The sequence below is a fragment of the Myxocyprinus asiaticus genome, chromosome 46, assembly GCF_019703515.2.
Source record: "Myxocyprinus asiaticus isolate MX2 ecotype Aquarium Trade chromosome 46, UBuf_Myxa_2, whole genome shotgun sequence".
Taxonomy (NCBI): domain Eukaryota; kingdom Metazoa; phylum Chordata; class Actinopteri; order Cypriniformes; family Catostomidae; genus Myxocyprinus; species Myxocyprinus asiaticus.
The window spans coordinates 18,096,986-18,112,368 of NC_059389.1; the positions used below are offsets into that span (position 1 = coordinate 18,096,986).

The following is a 15,383-nucleotide window of genomic DNA, read 5'->3' on the forward strand; positions in this document are numbered from 1 at the left end:
AACAGCGTTAATATTCTATTAGCCACCAGAATAAAATAAAGATGGAACTTGTGAAAGTGCGACGTGTGACCGCAAGTGTGGAGACGACCAGCAATTTAAGATGAAGTGTCGAGAAAAAATGGTGTTCCTTTCACATATGGAAATACAATCTAAAAGTGGGTTACTCTCTCCTCTCAGATGTGTAGCCCATTGAAAATTTTGAAGAATCATATAATTATACTAATGCATCTTCCTCGCAACTTTCAGAAAATTGCACAAACATGATTTCACTTATATGAAAACGCATTCACTTTTCAATAATCTCCTGATGAAATGTTCATGATATAAATGTTATATATTGAAAGAACTTTACAGTGAAGCTGTTACAGAGCGCAAATTCTTGCTATGGAGGGAACTCTAAACGGGGAGCGGGAAATTAAAATCACGGAGTGGAGTTTAAGTGGAGTGATTACAGAATACTTTGAGTAGTGAGGTGAAATTTCTGACACTCCACTGCTCTCACAAACTCTGGGTTTGAACTCAGTGTAAGTGAAGATTGTGCTCACCGATGCATGCACAAAACATGAGACTCAGTTACAGGGCCATAAATCACTCTTGACTGACAAAGACAACAACTCTTGGAACATAAAATTACAACATGCAAAGGTCACTACATAGACTGCTGTCATAGACATTTTGGTGACATGCATTCATTACAGTAATGAAGATGGAAAAGATCAGAGAGTCTTGCCTCATAGTAACTGCGCACAGCATTACAGAAAGCTTCATCAGCCACAATCTGCGTCTCTCCTTTCAAGAAGGCCTGGAATCGTTCCTTCACCACCTGTAACTGCTGCTTATTCAGCTGAAAAAAAAAAAAAGTCAGAATTATTGTGAAGGTGTGTCTTTGATGTCACTTCTCATTTTAGTGACACTTTGGCAAGAAACGTCTATAAGTACACAGATGCAAATGTCAAAGCAATGCAAGAATATGAGCATTCTTGCGTTACTGTGGCGGTAACAAGCCTCAGTATTCAAGGGGCCAATATAGTAACCGTTAAATGTCTAAACCATTATGTGTTTTGTTCGAGCAGCTAGCAATATACATGTCGACAGTTTAACAAACTTTAAGCTGTTCAGCAAGATTACCTCCAAACTGTTGCTCTCCCATGACAGTAGTTGAAAAAGAAAAAGAGAAAATTTAAAAAGACATTCACGCTAAGACGTTCACTGAAGTTTATGCTAATGCCTGCTATAGTGCCCTTGTGGCAACGCTGAGAATTCAATGCGTACTTGTGCTGCGTTATGAATTGCGTTTAGACACATTTCAGATTGGACCACATGAAACTGAGCTTCCGTAGCTAGAATAGTTTGCGTTTCCATACTTGCTTAGAGTAAGTGATAATTTTACGCTAACACGGTCACTGAAGTTTACACTAATGCCTGCTATAGCGCCCCTTGTGGCAATGCTGAGAATTCAATGAGTATTGTGCTGCGTTATGAATTGCGTTCAGACACATTTTGGAATGCACAATATGAAACTGAGCTTCCGTAGCTAGAATCGTTTGTGTTTACATACTTGCTTAGAGTAAGTGATCATTTTAGTCACATTTAAAAGAATTACTGTGTTGTTGAGCATATTTGTTAATGGAAATATCATAGATATGAAATACCATAGACAGCTGGAAGCCTACAATTCGCCATATGAAAATGACTTTTCATAAGTGCAAATATCCTCATTTTACTTGCTAATATTAACAAATGTTACTTGTTCATGTTATTTGTGTTTTGGTAATGAAAAAAGAATGAAAAATGCAATTAGTTTTACATCCTTTTATGTTGTTCCAAGGCAGTTGCATAATCACCAGGAAGCATGAAACTAATTCATCCCTAATGTTTAAGAGGAACGCATTTTTTTTTAAATAGGACATTTTAAAATGGTCCTCTTTTGGAGGAAAAAACAACAACATTAGTCATATCCTTTGATGTTTTTCTTGGAGGTTTATTTCTGATCAGTTTACCCATAGGGAGTAGGGGGTCCTGTGCTTGCTTCAGTATTTAGGGCTATTACCTGCTTTTTCCAAGTCATAATCATAGTTACTGTATGACTCACCATAAATTGACATCTAGGACAGGCATTTCAAAAATAGGCTTTGGCTGAGGCCATGAGTGGGGCTAAAAATTCTTAAACAGAAGAATACACTGGGTTGCTCTGCAGCAAAACCTAAATGTATATGCCAGCATTTCATTTGCCACACCAAAATGGTTTTTAAGAGTGGTCTCCATGCTTTTCAGTTCACAATACTACTGCTTCTGCATATATTCAGGCAACAAAACATGGATAGACAAATATGGACAAAGAGCAACCGATGAATGAAAGTCACATTTGTTTTCAAATAATACACCAATGCAGGCATACAACCAGTGGTACATTGCTGTACTCTGAATCAATCTTGAAGGATGCAAGTAACTTTTAGGATAAAAAGGTCACTTCAGTTTATGGCCGCTGTCGTGTCAGCATCTTTAACAATACCAGATATAATGTAGCTTAAAATACAAGTAGCTATTGACTGCCTTGTCCGTAATTCTGTCATGCAGTGGAGTTGTGTAGCAAACTGCTGAGTTTCATTTGCAGGATCTGTTGGAGAGCGCCCTTAGGCAAATGTATTAGACATTAAACATGTTACGACTGTTGTTTGCTTAGATGTCATCAGTGTTATAGACACTGTATATTCTAATATTCTACCTACAGGGGATGCTTGATTTGAAGGCCTGAATCTGTGTAAAATCTGAAGTTATGCCTCAGAAAATGTTTGAATATGCATTCTACCACTCATCTATTCCTAATACAATTTCGAGACTGTAGCTGGTGTTATTCTGTTTACCCCGTTCAGAGTAGGATGAAAGCTGTATTAGTACTGTCACCAAAGGCGATCATTAATTACAATAGAGCACTCATTTGTGACATCAGCTCTCAGCAACAGTATGACACATATATCTCTTCCATGTAGTGCTCACTGTCATCTTGCCTTTCAATAACATATTCACTCTCTCCTGAGTTACTGTTGTGATCGATTCTCCCTTGTCTTTTTTGAAAACCTACTCACCCCTCTCTTACTAGCCTCAGTGATTGTAAGGGAATGTGGGCATCTCAAGGGTGTCGACAGTCTTGCTCTAAATATCCCTCATACCAGCATGAACTGAATGGCAGAAAGAAAGTGATGAAAACAGTAATGAAAACAAACATAGAAAGTGTGGATAAGAGTTTTTGTTGTGGCTTGTATGCAGCTTGCATTATTTGTATCTCTTGCAATGCATTTGCAGCAGACAGACGAAGAGAGAGTGGATCTGTATGTATTCAATTTAGGTAGTAAAATCAAAATGGACGGAAACATGCATAGAAAGTGAAGCTGGCTTTAAATTTATTATTGAATCTAAAAATGGGGGAAATGTATGCCTTTAACTGCCTAAAATGTGTGAACTTTGGTAAAAAGTACATCCAAAATTGTAAAACTAGTTCACCTAACTCTTTGCATATCTCATATGGATGTTTTTTTATCAATATTTAGCTCTAATTGTATTCAAATTCCAACACTGTCTCTTGACAACTCATAATGATTTATACGAGATGGCAAATTATTAAGATATCGTATGACTTGGGTCGTATGAAAAGGTGCAACTTTTATTCCCATGCTGACCACCAATTTCAAAGTTTGATACAATACAGGCTTCAAATATTATCTATCCTCCTTGCAATACAAATGACTGATGTATGTCAATAACCTGTAAGACACTTCCCTCGTCTTGTTCCAAACCCAATGTTTTCTTACTTTAGTGTTACACAACAGTGATTTCCCTATTAAAATCATCGTTAGGTGTAGGGGTTGAACTTGTCATGATAAAAATCATGATAACCTCCATTGGTTCAATTATTGTTTCTCGAATCAAACTCATGTTTTGATAAAGCAGTTGAACAAAAGTGCAAAACCAGCCCAGAACAGTCCGTTTGTTGGGAGGGGAAATTCAAATGAGAAAGATGAAAAAAAAAAAAAAAAAAAAATCAAAAGTTCATTGGTTTGTGGCTCTAATAATGTTCCAGAAATTAGCATTCCACAAAATCGGCTCAAGCTAAATCTCCCATAAATCTCTCAATGGGTTGCTGAGGTGAAAGAATGCATTTTAACCTTTCAGTATGTTTATTCTAGTTCACACACCCACTCAGAAAACAAAACAACAGCACTTGATAAACATTAATGCTTTCAAAGGGAGTCTGAGGGGGTGAACCACCTTGTCTGCTCACTTAGTACAGGTTTGTAGATAATTTCTTCATTTAATAAACATTTTTGCCCTTTAGTTTTTTGCCATTATATCACATTATATTCTCTCAGGTTGTCTCTTATTTCTAATTCTTAAAATGTCTTTCCTTTTTTTCTTCCTTTCTCACATTCTTCCATTGATGTTGTTCTGTCTTTGCCACTCCCTGAGCATGACAACCACTTCACATCGTCATGGCAACATCATCCATCGTGTGTAAAGTGTCAGCTTCCAAGGACCAGCCTGGCTGCTGCAGCAATTCAGCTGCAGCAAGTATTGAGCTTTCTTTCTTTCGTTTAATATATCAGTGGCAAAGGCTAAAACACAAATAATGAAACAAATACTGGCTGCCTCCCTTTTGCAATAAGAGCTAAAGACATCCAAATAAGCTTACTGATTTATGAAAAATTAACAAGAAATATGTCTTATCAAGTAAAGGAATAGTATAGGGTGAACTACTCCTTTCCAATGCCATCAAGGAACTAAATCTGAAGACTGGGTTGTAGAAAGTGAAGTGAGGAAGTATTCATCTTCATTACAAGAAATGAAGTGTTGTGAGGCTCAAGTGAGTTACATCACAGGGCTGGCCATGCGAGAACAGCTGTCACCTGGTACTCTACTCCCAAGCCTTCACAAAACACACACTCCTCCCAGTAATCAAACACAAAAACACACTCACCACTCCTTCAACAAACATCTCTTGGGGCAGTGTTTCTCAATCCTTTCCTGGAGTACCTGTAATACTACATATTTTTCTCCCTTATTTGAGACACTCAACGGAGATCATTGAGCACTCTACTAATTACCTAAAGCCCAAAGTATACTTTGGTTTTGATACGAATGCTAAGCGTCAGCGCACAGTTCAACACTAGCCTATCAAATTATACTTAATTTGACTGTGCGCGCATACACAGGCTTTTGGTGCATGCACGCTACTACTGCTATGAGATTCTGGACTATATCTCTTCAAGAGTTTAGACCCATAAAGATGTCTTTATATTCCTTCAGACTCTAGATATACAAATGCAGGTATCTCCTGACCTCCTCACAGATGCGTTGTTGTTTCTATATTCGTCTTCTGTTGTTTAGTTGCGATTACATCTTCGTTCAGAGAATGCACGGTTCGAAAAATCAGGCAGCACTCTGCTGATGGTGAAATTTGCATCATGCATCCTGTCCGCTGACGTCTAGCATTTGCGTCTGACAAAGAATACTTTGGGCTTAATAATTAGAATCAGGTGTGTTAGATAATGGAGACCTCTAAAATGTAAATTATAGATTGAAAAACTCTAGCCACTTTCACACATGAAACCTGGTAAATTGCAGTTGAATTGTTGGATTGCCTTTATTGGTTAATTTACTTCAACTGCTATTAACACATGCACAGGGTTTCTGTCTTTTTTCCGTTTTGATCCCATTCACACATCAGCACCAATTTGCCATTACACTCTGAGATGTAGTTAGTTATTTTATCAGTCAAAAACTTTCTTCATCTGCTTGGAAGCACTTTTAGGCTGGATTATACACTACACCACTTATAAAATCTGAACAGAATCTAAAAATACAAGGTATCACACATTTACTATGTAAATGACTACAGACAAAAACAAGGCATCACACACTAAATTACTTGAGGATCACTCCGGTTGTCAAGTCGATCCGATCACAAATTCACGTGGAAAACAAGCCTCCGTTTTAGAAGTTTCATTACAGATGTATAGAAACATGGATGTACGGGAGTGCTGCCATTGATGTGGCTGCTTCTGTCTCAAAAGAAACAGGCAGAGTGCATTTAAGTGCGGTTTTGGGTGGTGAAGGGTTTGATTTTTGACTATCCTTTTATTTTATATAACTTTATTAAGTTATATACTGTATATCATCTTTTATCATCCTCATTTATTCTTATTATCAATTTTCTATTTTTCTTTTACTATAAGGTGCAAGTAACATGTATGTAACCTGAGGGGTGATTGAGGGTCTGACTTTGATGCCAGGTATACAACAGTGATTATTTTTTAGCCTAGCTCCCAGAGAATATGCATTTATATTGTACTGCATTTATTCACAAACATAGTATGTATCTGTTATAATTATTACATAATCAACCATTCTATAACAGATGGTGAGAGGCCCTGAATTCCACTAGAGATAATGAGATAAACTCCCGTCTTAGGGAGGCAGCGCATACCTGTTACAATGTCTAAATTATTCAGTGTTTGGATTTTGTTTATGGTGACCTATGACACGTGACTGCCATAGTCAAAACCCTCAAGGATTTGTAATTACTTTCCTTGGTATCTTCTGGTTAGCGAAAGTAGTAGTCAAAACTTATCGCTATCCCTTGACATCAACACATAAGTTCTGTAAAACCAGTGATGGGAACTGATTAATGTTATGGCTAACGAATGATTGTTCACACGAAGTTGGAAACAGACCATATTTGTAAAGTGCTAAGATGTTTGAAGTAAGCGACCTATCAGAATCTTAGAAAGTGTTGTACTGTGACACCTCTAAGTCAGTTTGCATATGACTGTAATTGCTTGTGAATGTTTTTGAATGGTTACTTCTCTCTCTTTTTCCTCCTTTCCTTTTTGTCTTATGTTTCTTCTCTTTTGGTTTTGAGTTCTTCTTTTTCTTCTATATTTCGAACTACTGGATCCCATTGACTTGCAATGAAAACTGGAACTGCAGAGAACAATCAGTAAACTCTCTCAATTGACTGCAAACCTGAGTGAGTTTTTATTCCTCAATATTCATATTAGGGACGTAACTGTCACCCTCATCAGTGGAAAGACGGAGACTGTGATGCGAGTTGGAAGCGAAAGCAACTGAGATTTGTCCTCCGTCACCTGGATTGAGAGGTGAGCAACTGCGTCACGAGGACCTAGTGAGCATTGGGAATTGGGCAAGCCAAATTGAGGAGAAAAATCACACACACACACACAAAAAAAAATTTAAATGCTCTCATCATTTACTCACCCTCATGCCATCCCAGATGTGTATGATGTTCTTTCTTCTGCTGAACACAAACATAAATTTTTAGCTGAATATTTCAGCTCTTTAGGTCCTCACAATACAAGTGAATGGGCTCCAAGGTTTTAAAGCTCCAAAAGCAAATAAAGGCAGCATAAAAGTAATCCATAAGAATCCAGTGGTTAAATCCATGTCTTCAGAAGCGATATGATTAGTGTGGGTGAGAAACAGATCAATATTTAAGTAATGTTTTACTATCAATCTCCACTAAAAACTCTTTTGTTTTTGGCGATTCACTGGGTGTTATAACAGATTGTAAATATAATCCGATTGTGATTTCTGTCCATGGTATAAACATAACTGTTCCAAATCAGAGGACAAAATAGACATGGTGGCTTGATACACTCCTGCTTGTTGATTCTAACTTTGTGCAATTTATTGCAGATGAAATAGATATCTTTTTGGCTACAAACAGGACTGAGGGCATTGAAGCCTCAATTGTTTGGGAGACACTTAAGGCATATTTTAGAGGACAGATTATTTCTCGCAATGCAAATATGAGAAAAGTTAATAATACAAGAGTTGAGGATATACACTCACTGAGCACTTTATTAACATCTGTACATCTCATGTGATTATTTCATCAGTCAATCTTTTGGCAGCAGTGCAATGCATAAAATCATGCAGATACAGGTCAGAAGCTTCAGTTAATGTTCACATCATCCATCAGAATGGGGGTTTTGTGATTTCGACCATGGCATGATTGTTGGTGTCAGACGGGCTAGTTTGAGTATTTCTGTAACTGCTGATCTCCTGGGATTTTCACGCACAACAGTCTCTAGAGTTTACTCAGAATGGTGCCAAAAATAAAAAAACTTTCGATAGACACATAGCAGTTTCTCCGACACCCAACTTAATCAAAGAAAGAGAGTGTTTACAAACAGAGGTTGATTTCTTGAACACTACTCAAGCAGAGAAGTCCATTTTTAAGTCCCACTGCAGATAAACCATCTAAATTGTTATTGCAACAACACTATCACAAAGCAGCATCTAATATTATTCCACAAATAAGGATACCTGATGGTTCTTTATCAGATGATCATTATACTGAAACAAATTTAGAGAGTTTTATTCAAAATTATATTCATTGGATTCAACACCAGGCGATAATGACCTTTATGTTTTTTTGTCTAATTTTAATATTCCAACAATGGACTCTGACTCTAAAGTAGAATTAGAACAGGATCTCATATAGGAGGGAATTGGCACAGCAATTTTTTCTCTTCAGAGCGGTAAAGCCCCTGGTCCAGAGTTTTTTTTAACTATTCAGAGATAAACTGGACCCTATTCAGCTGTGTCTATACAGAGCATTAGAAAAGAATATTCTCCCACCTACACTTCACCAAGCATCTATTACATTATTATTAAAGTAAAATAAGGATCAACTTGACTGCTCATCTTGCAGAGTGCAGACCAATCAGTTTGACGAACTGTGATGGTAAAATGTTTTCTAAAGTCATTGCAATCCACTTCTTAAAAAAATCTTCCTCGAATAATCTCAGATGATCAGACTGGATTTCCGGGCAGAAAGTCTTGTAGTTGTTTAACATTATAGTAATTGTTTAACATAATCTATACTAAATCTGACACTCCATCCCCTAAGGCTGTAATATCACTCAATGCTGAAAAGGCTTTTGATAGGTTGGAGTGGGAGTATCTTTTTTTATACACTTAGTAAATTTGGTTTTGGCCCTAATTTTGTGATATTGTTAATCGATGTTAATCCAACTGCCTCAGTTTATACCAATCATATTTCTTCTGATTATTTTCCTATCCACAGTTGTTCTTGTGATAACTGCTAAAAGATACAGTACTGTTATTGAAAGCAGATAATGTGTTGATGTCCTGTAAATGGAAAATCTCAATAAATGAAGTATTTAAAAACAAAATCGATATCCAAAGTAATGGTATTGCATGTGCGCGCGAAACAACTCTAAGAATGTGAGAAAGATAAACCTTTTTTAATGCAAAATTAAAGCAAAATAAACTCATGATGCTTAGAATTCAAACTTACAAACCCATCATCTTCATGATCGATAAAGACTCACAGGGGGGTTCAGTTTGTTAGGGACTTTAAAAAAATTAATCACCCCGTAAAATCCATCACTCTTTAAAGTCACCATACACACTAATGGTTGTGATTTCTATTTTTGTTTTCTAAACAAATTGTTTACTTGTTTACATACTGATTAATATGAGAAAGAGAGAAACAGAGAGCAATAAAGAGGGAAGCGTAAAGAGAGAGTGTGTATGTGTACAAGACAGTGATTCCCACAGGCACCATTGGGAGCTAATGGAGAAGAAACGCTGCAGACATTTATCACAGAACAACACGTAGTGCTAACAACCCTGATGGCTGTTCCTGCCTCCGTCACCATCCTTTGTTGGCCCATTAGTGAAAATGCAATGCAAAATGCCATTGAATAACCACACAAGGTTAATAGTATTTGTAAGACCTTAAAAATAAAACCTTCGGAGTGCGCTGAACTTTCGTTTCAAAGTGAAAGCGATCATCACCACTTTCCGTCAGGAAGGAAATGGTCAGACTTGCTGCTGAATATTGCTTATTCAGTCATTTCCTGTCATTGTAATATTGAGGTTTTGATTTGGGGCCTGTCAGTGATTTAGGCTAACTCAACCTGAAACAGCATTAGCAACCCATTTTACTGATGTGATGTATTTTTGAGTGAAATGGAATATTCAATGATAAAAAAAGTAGGACCAGACTTTTTTTTTATCAATCGGGAATTGATTAAAATTGGCAATATCACTCTACTCTCTCCTCTCCACAAATAGCTGGTGTTTGGTGAGCGTTCTGGCACACTATGGCTGCCGTTGCATCATCCACATGGATGATGCACACTGGTGGTGGTTGAGGAAAGTCCCCTGTTACGTTATTTCATTCATTCAAAAATACCCACCTTGGAGAAGGCTTTTTGACAAGAACGTGGATGCCTAAGGTCAAGTTCACCATCTAGAACAGGGGTTCTCAAAATGTGGGGTGTGCCACACGGAAAACTGCCCTGTTCTTAAATATAGTTTACTATTACACATTTAAAAAAATTTGTGACAATACATGCAAGAACCTATGTGGGCAATTTCTTTCCTCCACCTTTTTCTTCTTATGCCTTGTTTATACTTTCATTTGGCACTGCAATGTGTCCTGTGCATGAAGCTCTTGGAAAACATTTAGAAATCCTCAAATTTTGGCAAATGAAAAGCAGAAAACACTGGGCGCCAACCAATCACTGAGCTGTAAGCGGTGACATCTGTCATAAGTGCTTTACAATCTGACAATAATGCTGAAGTTTCTGCTGGCTTCAGTGCTTTGGTCACATCATTATGTTTAATTCAGACTTCAAATGGTAATCGCACGCATTCATTGTGGCAATAGGCTGGGTAGGCAAAAGTGTAATAAATCAACACAGTTTGTATAGACCATTTCAAGACGGTTTAAGGAAGTGACATCTTTTTGTTCCTTGAATATTTCCTGCTAGACACGAACTCAGGGTTCTAAGTTCTAAACAGGATAAATCACCCTCCGAAGGGCACATTGAAGGGAGAACAATCATGATAGTCATGCTGTAAGATCGCTTCAAACTGAATTTCCAACAAAAATGACTTAAAAATTCAGTTCTGAATGACACTTATTTTTTAGCCCCACACCTTTTAGCCTTTCAAAGCTCTCACAGTGGATGGTAAAGTCTTCGAAGGGAATAGGGCATAGGGATAATTGCTTCTGAATGTAACTCATTCAAAACAACAGTGGGAGGCGCTTCATTCATAGTGAATTTAACACGATTAATGTAACCAACGTTAACATGATTGTCAGAAAAAAGTTTTTCCGGTGGTTGGTTGCTCCCTGGAACTAACGGAGATTAAAGTGTTTAGATCTCCGAAAAAGCAATGACAAAGGACGCATGAACAGCTTCAGTGAAACGAGACAGCTTGATGGATACATGCAGTATTAACAACTGTAGCACACATCTTATCTCTGGTAGGTGAACGAAATTTATGCCAACTATTTGTAAGTTTGGAAGGTAGAGCTCTAAAAGTGACTATCGGTACCATTATAATGAATGAAGCTGCGCAAGTAATTTACTAATACATTTAGTCATTTAGAAGATGCTTTTATCCAGAAGAGACAAGAAAAGTATTTCTATTATTAAAAAATAAATAATTACCTTGTCCACAGGTCATGCAGACAGCTTTATTGAATGGCTTTATTGATATACATATATATACATATATATATATATATATATATATATATATATATATATATATATATATATATACACACACACATACATACATATATATATATATATATATATATATATGTGTGTGTGTGTGTGTGTGTGTGTGTGTGTGTGTGATATATATATATATATATATATATATATATATATATATATATATATATATACACACACTGCATATGGAATAATTTACATATTTTGATCTTATGGAAAGAAATTGGTATTTTTATTCACCAAAGTGGCATTCAACTGATCACAATGTATAGTCAGGACATTAATAATGTTAAAATTACTATTACTATTTGAAAAAAATAAATAAATCAGAACTTCTTAAACTACTTCAAAGAGTTCTCATTAAAAAACGTGCTGCAATAAAATCTTTGCAGATCCTTGGCATTCTAGCTGTCAGATTGTGCAGATACTCAGGTGGCATTTCACCCCACGCATCCTGTAGCACTTGCCATAGATGTCTTTTTGGGCACTTCTCATGCACCTTACAGTCTAGCTGATCCCAAAAAAGCTCAATGGGGTTAAGATCAGTAACACTCTCATCCATTGCCTGTGTTTCTTTGCCCACTCGAACCTGTTCTTTTTGTTTTTCTGTTTCAAAAGTGGCTTTTTCAAAAAGCCTGCACCCCTGAGTCTTCTCTTTACTGTTGTACATGAAACTGGTGTTGAGCGGGTAGAATTCAATGAAGCTGTCAGCTGAGGACATGTGAGGCATTTATTTCTCAAACTAGAGACTGTGATGTACTTATCCTCTTGTTTAGCTGTACATCTGGGCCTTCCACATCTCTTTCTTCCCTTGTTAGAGCCAGTTGTCCTTTGTCTTTGAAGACTGTAGTGTAAATCTTTGTCAAATTGGCAATTTCAAGCATCGTATAGCCTTCATTCCGCAAAATGATTGACTGACGAGTTTCTAGAGAAAGCTGTTTCTTTTTTGCCATTTATGATCTAATATTGACCTTAAGACATGCCGGTCTATTGCATACTGTGGCAACTCAAAAACAAACACAATGACAATGTTAAGCTTCATTTAATGAACCAAATAGCTTTCAGATGTGTTTGATATAATGGCAAGTGATTTTCTTGTACCAAATTAGCAATTTAGCATGATTACTCAAGGATAAGGTGTTGGAGTGATGGCTGCTGGAAATGGGGCCCGTCTAGATTTGATCAAAAATGACTTTTTTCAAATAGTGATGGTGCTGTTTTTTACATCAGTAATGTCCTGACTATACTTTTTGATCAGTTGAATGCCACTTTGGTGAATTAAAGTACCAATATCCTTCGAAACAGCAAAATCTGTTTATTATTCCAAACTTTTGAATAATTGTGAGCATCTAAGCTATGTTACATTTTCATCACCTCTCTCCCATTGACATGCTCGGTGTCAACAACATGTCTGGATAAATCACTTCAGGTAATCATTTGATGTTCTTTGAGAAAATGTGTTGAGTCAGAGTCTTATTTGAAGGATCCGGTAATGACACCTCATTGTTTATTCTCAGTATTTGCAAATATCTCATTTGTTCTGTTTTAGCTATATTCTAAAAGGACGTGCTACTCATTTTATTTTGACAGTTCTGGGTTGCCGTTACCGGAAATGTTTCAGGGCCAGACATGCACAGTAGCGTTCTTATTCCTTTATTCTTACGTCCTTGAAATGGTCTATATTTAGGCATTCGGAAATGACTGTGATCGTGCATATTTAAGATGATGTACACCCTTATGTAAACAAAGGGTGCATCTCAGTCAACTCCCTAGTTCAGCAGTCAGGGTACTGACCACGGAGTTGGCCATTTCTAGGGCTGTCCTAATTGCAAAATCGTTCCAGAGCACTGAAACATTCGCTCCCAAAAACTTCTTAGAATGCATCGAAAAAACCAGGGAGCACCATTCATGCAAAAAAATAAATTGAGAACCACTGCTCTAGAACATCTGTCAGTATTGCCTTAACCTTTACAACATGAACTATTGGCAATATTTTAGAAAGGCTTCACATACATTCACCGATGCGTCGTAATTCTCCAACAATTCTCATCAGATTCTCAATGTAATGTAAACCATGGCAGGGCAGTGGCGCTTATGTGTGCACAGAGACAGAGTTGCTAGAAACAAATGGTTAGCCATGCATGTAATAAAGCCAACCCTCATGAAAATCGAGAGTTCATGGCAAATTTGCAACAAACTCACCACTGATTACAGCAAACTTGCGACAAATTGTCCATTGTTTCCAAAGGTTTGCCAGAGGTTCACCACTATCGGCAAAGTCCTGCAAACTTCTGGTAAACATTTGCGGCGAATCAAAACCTCATCTTCATGTGAAAATAACAAGCGGCAAATTTGCTACAAATTTGTGGCAAGTTTGTGGCTAGTTTTGATTTTTTGTAAGGGAAGCGCACTACACAACACTTTGCAGATTGGGTTTGTCAACTACACCACCATTCGTCCCAGATTAAAACTACTACCATGAAATCTATTGACAAACTCGCACACATAGCAAAAGGAGTTTATTTGTGTCAACAAACAACATGAAAGACGAGCTCAGGACGCGTGACCAAATCTCGTCATCAGCAGAGTGCTCAAGCACTGAACACATGCAGCCTGATTTTTCTAACTGCGCGTCTTTGAACATGCAGAATGCGCAAGCACCTAGCATTTATTTGCACTAATTAGTGGGTCCATAAGGTGGCAACACTTATATTTTGAGCCACTGCTGTCATGAAGAAGCACTAAGCAGCGCTAAACATCAGAAGATGAAAGTAAAAACAAAGCGTTTGTGAGGAAAACATCTCCCCACGGCTATTCTTTCAGAAATGAGTTTCTAAGCAGTGGCACAATTAGGCTGCCATTTGATGGAGACACTACATGAAAAACAATAGCACTCAAGGCCAGCAATAAGAACTAGACAAAAATGAACAGACATTTTGCCATCTAGCATGAAATTCATATGCAAATACGAGTGATTTATCGCATTGTAGTGGTCTGTGTATCAACATCGACATTCGGCAACAACACGAGCACAGACCTTTATTTTTTACCTGCCCCACACACCACGTTAAACACAAAAAAGCTGTGGTTGGTCACTATTCATGTTGGTCTGATGGCCCCTTCCAATCTTGGGCAGTTCAAATTAGGGCTAGGCATTAAAACTATATCGATATTTATCGAAAAATAAAAAATAAATAAATAAATAATAATAATATATAAAATTCGATATTGATTATAAACTTTTGAGTAATTTTCGATATTATGCCTGTGTTCTACATCTAGATGATCGGATCAGGCATGTCTTGCTAAAAACGCAAGCAGTTTGGCAAAGTTATACACAACTAGCTAACTGAATCACAGTCATGAAATCAGCCTTTTAGGACATATCAGCAGGCTAGCGGCTACACTGCCCTACTGTTATGGAAATCGGTATTGAGTCTCTGTAGTTGCTAGCTATCTATCCTTCTAATATGATATCATTGTGTACCAAAAAAGACCGCAGTTACAATGCAATACAGCTATCGACTGAACACAACAGCAACTCCGACATCAACACCATTGCTGTTTATGTACTATTTAATTAAAAGTTTTTTTTATTACCCATAGTGCTATCAGAGGCAAGAAAGAGTTTCTTCTTGTTGTGATGTTTATTGGGGTTGGCAATGCAGTTTATGGTGCATTACCGCCACCTACTGAGCTAGAGTGTGGAGTGTCATAAGAAAGTCTTTCAGTTGAGACAAACATCAGCTGAAGATGATGAAATTGGCGGAATTTTATCGAAAAGAGGTCACACACACTTTA

The 15,383-nt window shown here is 37.2% G+C and overlaps 1 protein-coding gene across 4 annotated transcripts in view; it reads right to left on the bottom strand.

Annotated features, from left to right (window-relative positions):
- LOC127436053 (calcium-dependent secretion activator 2-like) overlaps positions 1-15,383 on the bottom strand; it is a 225,334-nt gene that overhangs the window by 192,707 nt on the left and 17,244 nt on the right. For all 4 annotated transcript variants that reach the window (XM_051689966.1, XM_051689965.1, XM_051689964.1 and 1 more), the window contains exon 2: positions 731-844. In XM_051689966.1, the coding sequence (XP_051545926.1) occupies positions 731-844 (114 nt within the window). The remainder of the gene's footprint in view (positions 1-730; positions 845-15,383) is intronic.